At 41.4% G+C, this 16788-nt stretch overlaps 1 protein-coding gene across 1 annotated transcript in view; it reads right to left on the reverse strand.

Moving 5' to 3' along the window:
* Window positions 1–1645: 1645 nt before the first annotated feature.
* LOC134935487 (uncharacterized) overlaps window positions 1646–16788 on the reverse strand; it is a 42548-nt gene continuing 27405 nt past the window's right edge. The window contains exons 8-10 of the mRNA XM_063930531.1: window positions 10184–10249; window positions 8327–8731; window positions 1646–1818 (exon numbers count right to left, since the gene is read on the reverse strand). Coding sequence (XP_063786601.1) covers window positions 8336–8731; window positions 10184–10249 — 462 coding nt within the window. The 3' untranslated portion in view covers window positions 1646–1818; window positions 8327–8335. The remainder of the gene's footprint in view (window positions 1819–8326; window positions 8732–10183; window positions 10250–16788) is intronic.

Consider the following 16788-nt stretch of genomic DNA (forward strand, 5'->3'; position numbering starts at 1 on the left):
ATCCAAAATATGACCATACCTTACACAAGACACTGCTAAAACTCTAATCCACGCTCTCATTATCTCCCTCATTGATTATTGCAATAGTCTCCTAACTGGTCTTCCCAAAACGAGACTCTCCCCACTACAATCCATTCTGAATGCTGCGGCGAGGCTTATCTTCCTCGCTAGATGTTCATCGTCTGCAGATCCGCTCTGTCAGTCCCTCCATTGGTTACCTGTACTCTATCGCATTCAATATAAAATACTTTTACTCACACACAAGGCTATTAACCATACTACACCAACGTACATCACTTCGCTTATCACAAAATATCTCCCAACCCGACCTCTTCGCTCTTCACAAGACCTGCGTCTCTAATCCACACTCATTACTCGCTCCCACTCACAACTGCAGGACTTTCATCGGGCTGCACCCACTCTGTGGAATGCCCTACCACGCACAATAAGACTCTCCTCTAGTCTCCAAACCTTCAAGCGTTCCCTCAAAACTCACCTCTTTAGGCAAGCGTATCAAATTCCTGAACCGCTCACATAACTTTCATAAACCTTCCTCTCAAATTACATCCACTCTGTACAGTCCACACATATCCTCACATGTCTTCTCATTCTATGCAATAGATAGCACCTTTCCTTGTGTACATATGCCTATTTCCCTATAGATTGTAAGCTTGCGAGCAGGGCCTTCCTACCTCTATGACTGTTATCACCCAGTTTGTAATTGTTATTTCAAATTGTAAAGCGCAACGGAATTTGCTGCGCTATATAAGAAACTGTTAATAAATAAGTAATACTAAAGAAACACACTCCAAGCACTATGTTCGTTGAGGCCTTCTGGAGCTAAAGCAGATAGGCGGTGGATCCATTCTATTTCTCTTTGTGCCAACAGTTTGGCTCTGTTACCCCCTCTCGTAAATACTGGGATGTGGTCCACAATGATATGCCTATGGTGCTGTAGTTGGTGTTGCACGCTCTTGATATGGCGGGCGACCGGTTGGTCATTATGTTTCTAGAGCTACCTTAATAGCCGATCGGTGGAGGGCTATCCATTCCCTAAAGGTTCGGATGGTTTGCCCAACATAGACCAGTCCATACAGGCTGGTGATGACATAAATAATGTACTGTGATGTACAAGTGACGTAGTGTCTAATTTTAAACGTTTTCTTAGACTTCAGGTGTGTAAAAAATGGGCCAATGTTAATATATTTACACGTTGTACATGAAGGGCATCGATGACATCCGTGTTTATAGCTCAGGATCTTTTTTTGTGTGATGTTTGTTTATACCTAGATCCACATTACTTGTAGGATCATTGAAAAAAAAAAAAAACTAGCATGCCTCAGGCTCTTATCACAGAGTACACTACAGCTAGCTCTGTTATTTCCAGGGCCACACGTGCTATTTGGCCTATCGTCAACATGGATCCAGCCTTACCCTGTTTAAAAGACACGTCCATCATGCCTTGTTTCAAAAGAGGACGTGCCTTACGAGACATACTTGTCAAAACAGATGTTACACAAAAAAAGATCCTGAGCACTAACAATAAGAAACTGTGACAAAATTATTTTTTTGCATTATGCCCATATTTTTCTCTTTAAAACCTGGAGTATAACAATGATTTCAGAAACACTTATAAAGTCATGCTTAGAATGAAATTTATTGAGAAGAAGTAAATCACAGCATCAAAATCAGAAGATCTAATTTCTCTACATAAAATAATTAAAAGATAGTCTGCTGATTAATTATAGATGTACAGGTTCATGTGTATGATTAGATCATGCTCCGGCCAGGCAAATGGGTTTCACTGATGCACGAAACCTGCAACAAACGTAAAAGTACTGATTAGTGGCTGAATCTTGCAATATTACAGACAGATAATTGTACAGATGGAGTTCTTTGTACTGATGGTGTGACCCCACTGTGGAAGATTGTGGAAACTATGGGATATTTTGGTTATACACAGGACCACACTTTAGGCAGAGTAGCAAGATGACATCCCAGTCTCTGCTCTCCATATTGGGCAGCATCATAGTGTCACTATGCAAGTCTAACATTGACAAAAATTATCATGTGGATAGGGAGACATAGTGTGGAAGACTCACGTGTAAACAGTGTAGACTTATTTGGCCTGATTTTTTCAAATCAGTAACACTGTAATTCAGAGTACTAGTCAAACCTGATGCTTTGTGCACATGTAGAGTGTTCTATATTGTAGCTGGCATTGTGTCCAAGTTGAAGTATCCTTGGCATACTGTGGCCATTTGGCAGGATGAGCTGGGGTGGTGATAAGGACCATTGTATAACACGGGGGGCATGTTGTAGGCATGGCTAGGCTAGGGTCTGAGTCGGAAGACACAGATTTCCTGGCTCCAACAGAGTGAATACATCGGCCATTCTGCATATCTGCAGGGTTACTCAGATACATAATGTTTTTGCACAGTGATCTGGAGCTGCATCCTTGAATGCAGCAGCGGATCATATCAGCATGGAGAAGATATCTGTTTACACAAGACGCCTCCTGCAGCTTTAGCACATTTACATACAGCAGATACAGAGTTACACCTGACTGACTTTTTTGTTTTTGTAAGCATTTGACCCATTTGCACTGGTCTCCTGCCCACCCTCTTCGCCTTCCTCCAATAGGACCCTTTATATCCTGCATGTACCCTTTCATTTTATTACTGCAGCAGGAATGGACGTGGAACTAGCAGGATTACATGGAACTCTATGTATTTGGTGATGTTGTATAATGCCCGCACATTATCTAGAGGCACTTTGCTCTGTGTAGCATAATATTAACTGGAGGCACTTAGATCTGTATGGCATAATATGAACAGTGGGCACTGGGCATTACTGTTTGGCATTATATGAATTTAGGCATGCCATGAAAATAGAGCTGAAGCTAAAAAACAGTATTGCCTACCTACTGGTCATACGCCAGTGTGGCAAACTGTCAAGGTAACACAAGTTCTGGCAAGTAGTTGGGACTACTCATTACCAAATGTTTAGTTTTCCTATCTGTGGAAGATGTTGTCCTATTAACCATAAACACTCAGTTATACAATAATATTATTGCAGATTGCTAGTTATCAACACAATCAACACAATATCATAGGCATGTAATGATTGTTTTTCCAAATCAAAACAAATTAACAATAGTGCATTAACATTCAAATGTAATTGTGCTAATTAAGTGATATATACAGTACATATACAGTATTGTGCAAAAGTTTAAGGCGGATCCAGGCTTTTCATTTAGAGGGATGGATTAAGAATTAATCATAACTCCTCCCACTTCCAGTCTCTCCCATCTGCAGTCCCAACTCTTTTGAGCTCTGGTGTCAATGTGATAGTTAACATACTGTAGACTACAAGCTCTATTTGGGTAAGAACTGATGTGAAGGACTTAAATAATTGTTTGGACTATTGTATAGGTGTTTATGCCAAACACTCATGCCTACACACAAAAATAAACAGGCTGATCACCCCGATTACTGGCAAACTGGCCTAAAACTTGTATAATGTGTACCTAGCTTAAGTTGCAAGTGGAGATACAGCTGAGGTGTAAACAACTCTAAACTGCTCATAGTTGGTCAACGTGGCATATGTAGATGCAGTTGCTAGAGATTGTGGATCGGCCACAGAGCAGAGATGCACGCAACTCAGGAGTCTGACCCAATAAGGGCAGGATCCTGTATATGTCTCTCAGCAGCACCAGGTATACAGTAAGTACACTGTGTGCATACATCCCTGTGATCATCCTGTCTGTGAGAGAGAGAAACTGCCCCCCGGCAAGTTAAAGGCATGTGGTATTGCAGCTGCCCAGGCACATGTACCTGCTGCTATAGTGCATGATGGGGGAGGCTCAGCAACAGCAGGGTGCAGTAACTAGTGTAAGGTGACCTGCAGGAAGATGAAATGTGTAAGATAAGCGATAGTTGTGCAGTGTATGGAGGTGTGCTGATTATCAGGCTGTCACTCTCTCCTTGTCAATCTGCTGTATTGTCTGCATCGGGCAGTATATGGATATATTGCTGCTATAAAATAAAAGCCTGGCTGCTATGGAGTGTTTACAGATTTTTACCTGTAAATCATGTTCCGAAATGTTAACCTGATTGCTTTGAAATGTAAGAATTTCTACAGAATCATTGCTTAATCCCTCAGTTTGGCATACTTGATTCATTTATATAAAATAGCCTATGTCTGACCATATCAGTCTTAAAGGCCAAATGACATAGTATCACTGCATGTTTTTTTTCTTCCCATTTCCCTCTTATGGGCAGAGAGAAGTAACTGCAGGTTTGGTCACACAGTCTGTTCCCTTATGTAATGTATATGGGGTTATTCAGTTAGATCTGTGACCCCAACGCAGCAATTACAACTCATTTCAACTAGTCTGCATCATCATCTTTTCTTTTTCTTTTTTTTTCTTTTTTGGGAAGGGGGGGGTTATATTTGTGAGCACAGCATTATGGCAGGAGGCATGGATGTCTTTCCAGTACTCACCAGGTTGAAGACTGTCTCCACCAAGTCTCTGGTGCTTCTCTCCCCAACCTCCAGCAGCCCGCTAAGCACTTTGAGCTTTATATAAATGCTGCTCTGCTGTACTCATCTCACCAGGGGACTGTGGGGGCAGATGGGCACTGGGATCGGGGCTGGGCCTCCTACTGCAGAACGGAAACTCCTTCCTGTATGAGGTGCGCCAGTATCAGCAGCCCCCCTCACTCACTGTAGCATTCTAGGAAGTGGTCACTGCTCCCTTCTTCCCCAACCCTCTTGCCCTGCCATTGGAGCCTGTCACTGCTGCCCTGCACTGTACTGGCTGCCAGGGTAGCAATCCTTTTGGTCTGCCTTGTCTATGGCGCTTGGGCTCATGTTATCCACAGCAGCGGTGGACTGACAGACTGCCCTGAGCTGAAACAAGATTAGTAAGTGGGCGTGGCAGTTCCTGCATGTTACCGGGGGCAATCGCCCTCATCGCCTTCCTCTAGATCCGCCAGTGGGCAGGTGTGGAAAAAATGCTACAAAATAAGAATGCTTTAAAAATAGAAGTGTTATTAGTTTTCTTTTTGTCAATTAAAATGCAAAGTGAATGAACAGGAGAGAAATCTAAATCAAATCAATTTTTTGTGTGACCACCCTTTTCCTTCAAAAGAGCACAAATTATTTTAGGTACACTTGCACACAGTTTTTAAAGGGACTCGACAGGGAAGTTGTTCCAAACATCTTGCAGAACTAACCACAGATCTTCATGTGGATTTTCTCAAATCCTTCTGTCTCTTCATGTAATCCCAGGCAAATGATGTTGAGATCAGAACTCTATGGGGTCCATATCATCACTTCCAGGACTCCTTGTTCTTCTTTACACTGAAGATAATGACATTGGGTGTATGTTTTGGTTCATTGTACTGCTGAAGAAAACATTTGAACCCAATCAGACACCTCCATGATGGTATTGCATGATGGATAAGTACTTGCCTGTATTTCTCAGCATGGACACCATTAATCTTGTCCAAATCCCCAACTCCATTTGCTGAAATGTAGCCTCAAACTTGCAAGCAACCTCCAATATGCTTCACTGTTGCCTGCAGACACTAATTATTGTAACGTTCTCAAGCCCTTCGGTGAACAAACTGCCTTCTCTTACAGCCAAATGTTTCACAATTTGACTCATCAGTCCTGAGCACCTGCTGCCATTTTTCTGCACCCCAGTTCCTATCTGTTCGTGCATAGTTGAGTCGCTTGGCCTTGTTTCCACATCGAACATATGGCTTTTTGGCTGCAATTCTTCCATGAAGAACACTTCTAACCAGATTTCTCCAAACAGTGGATGGGTGTACCTGGGTTCCACTGTTTTCTGACAGTTCTGAGCTGATGGCATTGCTGGACATCTTTCAATTGTATTTCTCAATGCTGGGAAATACAGGCAGGTACTTATCCATTACACAATACCATCAGGGAGGCATCTGATTGGCTACACATTCATTGCGCAGCAGGACAATGACTCCAAACATACAACCATGTCATTAAGAACTATCTTCAGTGTAAAGAAGAACAAGGAGTCTGAGAAGTTATGAGATGCCCCCCACAAAGCCCTGCTCTCAACGTAGTTGAGTCTGTAAGAGATTACATCCACATAAGATCTGTGGTTAGTTCTCCATGATCTTTGGGAAAACCTCCCTGCTGAGTTCCTTCAGAAACTGTGTACAAGTGTACTTAGAAGAACTGATGCTGCTTTGAAAGCATGATTTAGATTTCACTTCTGTTTATTCACTGTACATTTTGTTAATTGTGTTAATTGATACAAATAATCTATTAACACTTCTATTTATGAAAACATTCATGCTTTGCAGCATTTTTTTCATAGCTGCCTAAAACTTTTGCACAGTACTGTGTATGTGTATATATATATATATATATATATGTGTGTGTGTGTGTGTATATAAATAAGACGGCACTCGTGGAACCTTTTACAAATGAAGAATCACATTATACTCAGTGCTTGCAATATATATACTGTATTTGGTACTGAGGACGAGGCATGAGCTCCGAAAACGTTTACCTATCAGTACATCGCTTGATCATATGCAAGCCTCCAGTGCCATTTGTTATGGATGTCAAAGTCAGAAAAATATCTCTATGCACACTGCCATATTTGCACCTCACACAGGTCTGCGCTGCGCATGCGTGTGCTCTCCCGTGCGTGCGCATACACGCTGTTGCGGGCACCCGCGGGCGCGCGGTATGTGCATTTACGGTAGAGTTCATGTGTTCGTAGCGTGCGACTCAATCGTTACATATTTTCACCATATAATGTATTTTGTAGATCATGGTCCCTTTGATAGATTCTGAAAGTTTGGTTAATGTAGAATGTTCATGAACAGAGAAATCCCCCTTTGTTTGATACGAAGGGTCAGACAGGAGTAATACAGTGGTGTTTAGTACCCATCGGAAGAGTATTTAATTAGCAATATTCCGGTGTTGGTTTGAAGCGGATTAATCGCTCGTGCGAATAGTTATGGACATAAGAAGTTTATGAACATTCACTGTATTTGCACTTACTTATCCATGCGGCGGGAAACCCAGTTTCCCTCCCACCTGAGCTGTTGGAAATAGTCACGGCCCACCTGTATGAATCAACCTATGACCTTTTGTTATAATGCGAGGAGGAATTCCTGTGTCCAATGAACAATGAGATTGTAGGGACCATTGAATTGTATTGTGTGTGGGGCATAAATAGACAAGCCGATCACATCCAGCTCTCACTCTTCAACGGTTATCATTGCTGAAAATCGGGAGCTGGATGTCCAGAGGCGCATGCGATCGTTTCCTTTGTGCGTAAGTTTTCTCCGCAATCATATTGTCTTTCTTGTGGTTATGGGCCATTTCTCTCTCTCTTCTCTTTCTCTCGTATTCTCTTAAACGTAATAGTATTGTATTGTATTTCATGTGTAGTTATCTTGTTAGGTAGTCTATGTTATATTGTAGTGTATGACTTGTATTGTATTAATTCTTTTGCAAGTATATCATTCATAATATATATTTATTAGGCGTTGGACCCTAAGCCCAGGTATCTGTGTATTTCTTATAGTGTTCAGTATTCTCAGAGCGTCGGTGACGCTCAAACAGCTTTTAAGTTAATAAGGTTACACTGTGTTGCATCTACACCCTATCTCTACACTAAGGTTTTACAGCATATTACATTGTTTATGGTTTAGATATAAAGGTTTAACATTGTGAGCGTCAGCGCCGCTGGTGATCTCCTCGTGGTCCCGAGCGTCCGCTACGCTATAGCGAATAATTACGTTAGTCGGCAGCCAATAGCGTGCCTGCCTGTGATCTCTTGGCTGTGAGCGAACGTGACGCTTGAGCGTCTCGACCACGGCTAAGCGATCGTTACGCAACGAGCGTACCCTTACGGTACTCCATACGTAAATAGCGTACAGTGTTCTTAGACCTCATAAAGGGTTTTATATAAGATAAATATTTAGCTTTATCATGGATTTCTATGTTGCTTTGTATCCAGGCACGGGCGGAGTTGTGTACATTGATGGGAGTGCCGGCTGCTATGGACTGTATATATATACAGTCCATATATATGTGTATATATATATATATATATATGTATATATATATATGTATGTATATACTGTATATATATATATATATATGAAATCTAAAATTAATAATAAGAAACTCATTAAAGTAAGCCATGAGCCCCAAGGACTGTCATCAAATTCAATCAGAACACCAAAATGTAAAAAAAAATCTAACTAAAATCTCTTAACATAGAAACTTGCAGATTAATTTCTGGTGTATTTCTTACCTATGTGCACTAAAGTCCTAGGTCCGTTAGGATACCAGTGTTTCCGGTATTCGTCTTGTCAGACAAGGCTTTGCCCACGGTGCCAACAGTACCTTCAACGGCATTGACTGCGGTATTCACCACGCTAGACACGGTTTTACCAGCATTACCGAGGGTATCCCCTAAATTATTCACCAAGCCAGACACGGTTTTACCAAGATCATCAACGACACCCCCTACATTATTCCCAGAGCCAGACAAGATATTGTTCAAGGTATCAACAACACCACCAAGGCCAGTAACAACACCATCTGCCACTTGGAATAGTCCAGTTAATAAACCTCCCAAAAGACTATTCTTGTATTTTTCAAGTATTTCAGTAGGTGAATTTCCGGGACAGTTGCAATCCTCGTCTGGCGTAATTCCCTTTAAAAATAATAATAAAATAAAGGTGTGTTGAAGATTAATATATTACAAGTTCTTATGGAAAGATGGTATATTTATACAAACTTTTGGATCCACATTTTAATTTTAGTAACACATCTTAAGATATGTACAACCAGAACATTTGCTTTTAACTGTATTGAAAGCAAATATGCCTCAAATTATCTCAATAACTTTCACAACATACAGTATTTTAAAAAGAGATAAATCTTAAATGATCTTGGTTACAGCAGCTCTTACTGTACTACACTTGCACATCAGTGTCCCTCATCCACGTATAAGTGCAAGCATCCCATTAGTGCAAAATAAAATCAGCTAATTTACATGGAATTCTAAATGGGGCATATTGTGAACAACACTGGCCAATGGCTGCAAATGTTACTAGAACCAATAATACATGATTACCCTTACTCTGTTCATTAATGTCACTGACATGGATTTATTCTTTATTTTGGGTGTTTAATAGACCAAATTTCTATATGATTTAATGGTAGCTACAGTAACTGCATCTTAGATTCCCGCTTTCCCTTTCTCACATGCCCGTTATTACTTATTTGACCACATAAATTTCTGTTTTGGGCCAGTGAGTTTAGGTATTGTACATTTTTGCAGCTTTGCTTATTTTTTTTCAGCTGCCTCTTTCCCTTTTCCTCACATGTCCTGTCTCATCTGTTAAATTGGTCAAGATGTTCTGATCATCTAACAATTTGCTTTTTTCCTGCATTTGTGATCTGTCTGTAGTATGCTCCCATATGTTCTCCTAAATGTTCTCAATATTTGACAGAGATAAAAAAATAAAAAATTTCCTCTAACTCAGAGTAAATTGGAATATGGGCAGTCAGGGTTCTCTAGGTACCTCCACTCCTCACACACAGATCAGAGAGAATATGGTGATAACTGGGCGCATCCACTGACTTTCTGTGGCTTTCTGTGACCGGATGCAACAGCTACTGACATGCAATTGACAAATTTGAATAAGAAACACCAGAAAGTTTGTGAAACCTTCTCTATAGTATAGTATAGTATAGTTCTAGTGACAAAGGGACAAACAATGTGTGGGTAGCTGAATACTCAGACAATCAGGAAATGGGCAAAGTACTCAGTATGTAAAGACTCACATCACACACGTGTTAGGAAAAGCGTGTAGCAGTGCTGCATACACTATAGTGAGGCAGCTTGTTCTGTACTCTGACTGGAATCTTACTACCCACCATTATCACATGATTTGGTGGTCTCCTCTAGAACTGTAGGTGGTTACAAGAAAGTCAGTCTCTCTCTCTCCCCACTTACCAATAATACTACACTGTAGAAAAGGTTTGGGGAAAAGTAGATAATGATGTGCGACATTCTAAGCAATTGGTTACAGTCACTCATTCTGCATACAGAGTGAATAAAATAAAAGTTATTTCATTTGAAAGCGTTTTTTTAAATTACCAAATCGCTGTTTACAGACGCTATTACATCCTCTAAGATTTTGTCACCAACTGCGAAAATTATTTTCTGTAAGTGAAAACAAAAACATAAAGAGTAGTTAATGTATATTGACAATAGATAATATAATATAATTTTCTAATTTTATTTCCCTGAAAAAAACAAAAAACAAAACATAATTACATTCTCATCACTTTACTTTTGTACTGTATTTGAAAGATAAATGCAGCTATTATAAAATCTGAGGAGAAATCAGAACACACATATAGGTGGAATAGACTTTGATACAGTTTCAGAAGTGCACCAAGGTGCAGATGCCACATAATGTTATAGTTTATATCCATTCAGTTTAAAAGTTTGATAATCTATTTACTGTATATGGTGCTAATTGGTGAGTCAAGTGACTGTAAAATAAGATATAATGTAATGTTTAAACCATGCACTTCCACAGGCCCTAACTGGCAAGGTGATCTTTATTGAAAGACTCCTGGACATTCAATGTAGTCTAATCTCTAAGCTTAAACATGTAATATTCAACTTTCCTTATCTATAACACAGATGGAAGATTCTGAATTAATTTTCTCCTCTACATTGATTCTGTTTTCTGCCATTGTTCTTATTTCCTTCATATGCTGTCACATGAGCAAGCCAAAGAAATCACATCTACACCCGTCCTGTCTGTCTATATTCAAATCCATTTCCACACTAACCTAATTTTAGCTTCAAAATGTTCAGAAAAGTTTCTCAGCAATACACCAACATTTTCAAGAATTTTTCCCGGCAGATGCTTCTCTCACTAAACATCCTTCCTTCTGTGTAATGTAAATCATGTTCACTACACTTATAGATGATAAAGTTGTTAAAATAGTGATTGTGTGATTATTTTACTGTCTATTGAACACAATCTCAAATTTAACAAAAGCAAGCCGACTCTTTCCCCCATAAGTCTGAGACCAGATTTTCAGATGACCATGATACCAATTTACTAAGGTAACTTTACTAAGGGTTTCTCTTTTTTATCCATTTGTCATCATAAAATCTCTGTTTCTTTAGTCAAAGCCATGCATGCTCTTCTGTGGTACTTAGAGTACTATAGCTTCCTGAGGAGTAGCCACAGAATTATTTTTTCCTCTCAGAGTTATATCAAATGTACAGGGTGATTTAAAAGTCGCAGTACACCCTCTTGTTTCAAAAACTGTGCAGGAAATGGGAAAACTGAATACTCCAGTAAGGTATGGGTGAGGTGGGCTATCTTTTAGAGTATGTACTGAACATTGGCGCCATGTTGAAATCGGCCATCTTGAATCTAAGTCATTTTTTTTCCAAATGGAAAAGTGGTCGTGTAACATGTCAAACAACATCAGAATTTGCTGAAAAGTGTATTACTGCAAACATATTTGAAATAGCAGTTATGGTTCAAAAGTTACAACGCTTTTTTGTTGCAGGTAACTGAAGATGGCTTTGACAAAATAGGAGAGAATTGAGGTCATTTTGATGTCTTGAGAATTAAGTTTCCGTGTCATAGTTGCAGATTTTAACAACCAGCACCCAGAAAGACCTCCAATTTCACATAACACTGCTAGGTACCTATTTTCCAAATTCCGAGAAACTGGGACTGTTGTTGACAAATCACGGAGTGGTCATCAAAAAAGTGCTACTGATGAGACAACCTCAACAATAGTTTTGGCATCCTTCGAGAAGAGCCCACAAGACAGCACACAATGTTTGTCAGCAGAATGTGGAATCAGCCAGTCATAGATCGTACGAATCCTTCATTCCCATCGATGGCATCCATACATGATCCAGCTATGTGAAATTGGAGGTCTTTCTGGGTGCCGGTTGTTAAAATCTGCAGCTATGACATGGAAACTTAATTCTCCAGATGTCAAAATTACCTCAATTCTCTCCTCTTTTGTCAAAGCCATCTTCAGTTACCTGCAACAAAAAAAAGTGTTGTAACTTTTGAACCATAACTGCTATTTCAAATCTGATGTTGTTTAAAATGTTACACGGCCCCCTTTCCATTTGAAAAAAACTAATATTAAAGATGGCCGATTTCAAGATGGTGCCTATGTTCGGTACATACCCTAAAAGATAGCCCACGTCACCCATACCTTACTGGAGTATTCAGTTTTCCCATTTCCTGCACAGTTTTTGAAACAAAAGGCTGTACTGCGACTTTTGAATCACCCTGTATTAATAATAATAATAATAATAATAATAAAAAAGAACATTAAATCAATCCTAGTAGAAACTTTAAAAGAACTCTGCAAATATTGTTGATTGAGATCTATGTGATGTCGTTATGCTACAGACTCTCACAAATAATGTCTCATAAAATAACAGGGAAATCTGTTTATATGAAAGCCTAACTGCAAAACTGCATAGAGCAAGTCTGCAATTATCATGTGGGCCCCATAGCAACATTTTGAAGGGGCCTTCATCCCAATGCTTCTAAAGAGACACTTTTCTGCAGCAGTTGTTAATTTTATGCCATATAATAGTGCCCTAGTTATTTTTCTGAACTATAGTAGAGCCTTATTTAATGAAATGCCCCATAGTAGTGCCCAAGTTTCTTTTATGAATTGCAGTAGTGCTTAAGTTCATCCTATGCCACATTTCAGAGCTGCCAGTACACATTATGCCGCACAGTACCCCCAATTCACATTATGATATATAGTGCTCCCCGTTCATATTGTGCCTCATTACAGTGCCCCGGTTCATATTAAATAACATCAAAATGCCCTCCAGTTCATTTTATACCACACTACAATGAGCAGATCCAGGGGCATACCTAGATATATTGCTGGCCCCAAGGAAAAAGTTTGCAAGGACCGCTACGTACCACCCAATGGCGAAAAATGTATATAACTCATGTAACTTTGACAAGGAAGGTGGGCCCCTCTCAGCTCTGGGCCCCATAGCAGCTGCACTGCCTGCACCTATGGTAGCGATGCCCTTGACACATGTAATTGATAATCTGCGCTACAGTATAGTCATCTATAGCTGTTTATGCCTCTGGTACATGTAGTCTCAAATGTGAGTTGGCGTTCCATTATTAGACCCTTTTTTCAGCAGTATTCTGACATAAAATAAATTATCTACTTAAAATTCAGATTTATATCCTGACAATATTATTTAAGATCCATCCAGTACATCATACTGTAAGTTAAAGAGTTTTAAATAGTGCACCTGTTTCCTATAAAAAATATAATGAATTTGCATTAATATTTTTGGTTTTAAATAATTATAGTGAGCAGTGATCCTTTTGAAGAACCATGTGTAATTACTAATTTTTAGACTTTTTTGTAGAATTCACTTGATTGTTTAAGGGGGTGATTCAGAGTTGATCGTAGCTGTGCAAAATTTTGCACAGCTTCGATCAGGCACACTGACATGCGGGGGGATGCCCAGCACAGGGCTAGTCCATCCCACATGTCAGGCCCTACCCCGCACAGCGGCAATGCTATTGTACTGTAGGAGTAACTTCCTGCCAGCGCAGCTCCTGCGCGCTTGCAGGAGTTACTCGTTGCTGTGAAGGCCGCAGCGGCTGCATGTGATGTCACGCAGCTGCCGCGGCCCGCACCCCAACGGTTCGGGCACGCCTGGGTTGCCTGGACCACGTCCCCTAAACAGCGGCCAAACGCTTCCCGGCCAGCGACCACCTCTGGCTGTCTGGCATGCCCCGGCACACTGCGGCGGCGGCACGGTGGCGGCACATGCGCAGTTCAGGCCCGATCACTGCAGTGCGAAAATGCACAACAGCGATCAAGTGAATGTTTGGTTACCCAAGGGTACTCGGGCGCTTTGGGTATAAGGTGTTTCACCGAGCTGCTGCCTTAAATTAGGGGGAGTCACCCCCACCAGGTAGATAAACAAAGGAAAATGGAAGGCTGCGCTAAGTAAATATATTCTGACAATAATGATATTGGTATATTACTAGTACAATTTATTATAAACAGATAATATCACTAGATTCTTATGATCAATATATTATAAAATGCATGCAACATGAATAAAACTTGATAAAACCATATAGTAAGGTATAATAAAAAGGCGTTACCCAATTGGCCAGAATTGAAATTATTCGATGAATGGAAGAGTCCGTTCCAAATTGATCCCCCAGATCGATCTGAGTCCGGTATATATGAATATTTAGGAGGTAAGCAGTGTCCCATATGATAGCAATTACCGCTAGAGGAATTGGTGCTCCTGGATTTTGAATGGTGAGCTCCTCATGCAATGCGGATTGTAGAAGTTGTCGGTCCAATCTGCTATTTGAGTCCTCCAATTCGTATATGGCGATCCGGAATTTGTGTGGGGGGTGGTTCGGTCTTCCAATTAGTAGTCTCTGGCTTTGGGTCCCCTGTACACCTGACGCGTTTCGCTGCGTTCAGCTAGCAGCTTTTTCAAAGGTCTGTATGGGTGGTGACTGTATTGGTGGAGGTGGTGCGTTCACCCAGAGTAGTGGTCCCCGTCACATATGTCCCTGTCTGGTGATGGGTTGAGTTGGTATTGTTGTGTTGATTTTAAGATTTAGCTGGATGTCACATGGCCTGGGAGGCTCAGTCCCTTAATATGTGTATTTGTCTTTGTTTTTTATTTTAGACACACCATTAATTATTTGATGAATGATGTCAACCTAAATGTGTTACTGGTCTTGAGAAAGGTTCGTTAAATGGACCGAAACGTCGACCACTTCAATAAAAGTCTTTTTATGAACGGACTATATTCATTTCAGCAAGAGTGCACCTTCCACCTAGTGGAAACACTGTTGTTCAAGTGGACCGATCGGGTCTATTGGGAGCACCCGCAACGTTGGATATTATGAGATGAGAGTGCAGGATCGTTGTGGGTATATATATATATATATATGCAAATGGTGGTCGGCACTCCGGTTAAACAACAACTTGCCTGGGTGCCCTCCTGGGGCGTGCACCATACGATATGCAGAGAACAGCACTCACAGGACTCTCAACAATAATCACATCAACGTGCTGATTGATTATTATTGAGAGTCCTGTGAGTGCCGCCCACCGTTCTCAGCATATACTGTAAATATAAACTCCATAAGGGCAAAGGGGATAGCTAGGCATTTTCATACTTTTTATTTTCATTTTTTATTTATATGGGCTACAGATGAAGAAAATATAAAATAACAACCCATACATTGATACATAAAATCACACACCTAAACACATACACGCACACATAAATTCACTTACATACATACATACAATCAATCACACACCTGTATAAATACATATGGGTTGGGGCTGTTTCACTGATGGTCAGCATCCCAACACTGGGAGCCCAGCCGTAAGATGGCGGCGGTGGGTGGGGGATGACGACGAGCGCAACAAAAGTTCTATTCCCACAGGTTCTATTCCCTCGCCACAGGTTCCATTCCCAATCTATGGGTGACTGTCGGGATGTTCAGGGGGCGGGATGTAGGTTCCGGTATTGTGACCCGGTCACATAACTACATTCCATACATATACATACCTCCCAACTGTCCCGATTTTCGTGGGACAGTCCCGTTTTTTTAGGACAGTCCCGCTGTCCGACCCATGGGCCGCAGTATCCCGTGGTGGGGCAGTTGGGAGGAAGAGCAGCGGTGAATAGACGCAGTGCAGGTGGGAGGAGAGGGGACATGCCAGCAGCTCACAGAGCGCTGGGCATGCCCCCTCAGTGACGAAAATGGGGGCATGGCTCGCAATCGCGGGCCCTCCCGTGAAGCCACACTCCCTTTTCAGCAGGTCACGCACTTTTTTGGGCGGGCGCACACTTTGCGCACGCTGGTGTCCCTCCTTGCCATTTCCAAAAGTTGGAAGGTATGCATATATAGTGACATGTATACATACAGTGACACACAAGCACATAGGCGGATCCAGGGGGGGCACTCGGGCACATGCCCCCCCGGTCGTTTCTGACTTATTTTTTTTTCAAAAGGAGAACAGCAGCACACTACTGCTATTTCCGTCGGTCAGATTTGATAAAAGAGCTGGCAGGCACTAGGACCCGCTGCGGCTCTAATAGCCAGTCCATGTTGTAACCAATGGGGAGGCTGGAGCTGCAGCTCCAGCCTCCCCATGCTTACACCAGAACCTACCTCCCTCACTGCCAGCAGGCCAGAGTCCAGCCTAGGCACGGGGTTTAAATGCCAGCATTGAGTAAGACTGTTACTTATGACGGCGCAGAAGGCTTCATTAGCCGTCACTGCACAGCACAGTTTCACAGCACTTCCTCCTCCACTTCCTTTACCACCATGCTAGGTGCAGTCAAACTCAGCCTCGGCTTTGAGAAGGCGGCCCGTGTGATTGTGACAGGACTGTCCTGCAGATGTCTTATGCTGCTTGTTGGAGATCCAGCTGGCTGCTTCTGCTAATCAATGATGGGTAGTTCGTGTCCTGCAGTTTGAGTCACTGTGCAGTGCCAAAAACAAGGTATGCTGCACCTGCCACCACCAACTAAAAACTATAATAATTATATTGTGCTGGGGTGCCTACCAGGCTCCCATAACTAATGGAACAGGTGACCAACATTTCAAGGCCCAATCAGCCTTTTCATCAGGGTGAAACATTGGCAATAAACCAGGATGCACTCCT

This window comes from Pseudophryne corroboree, chromosome 6 (genome assembly GCF_028390025.1).
Source record: "Pseudophryne corroboree isolate aPseCor3 chromosome 6, aPseCor3.hap2, whole genome shotgun sequence".
NCBI classification, from domain to species: Eukaryota; Metazoa; Chordata; class Amphibia; order Anura; family Myobatrachidae; genus Pseudophryne; species Pseudophryne corroboree.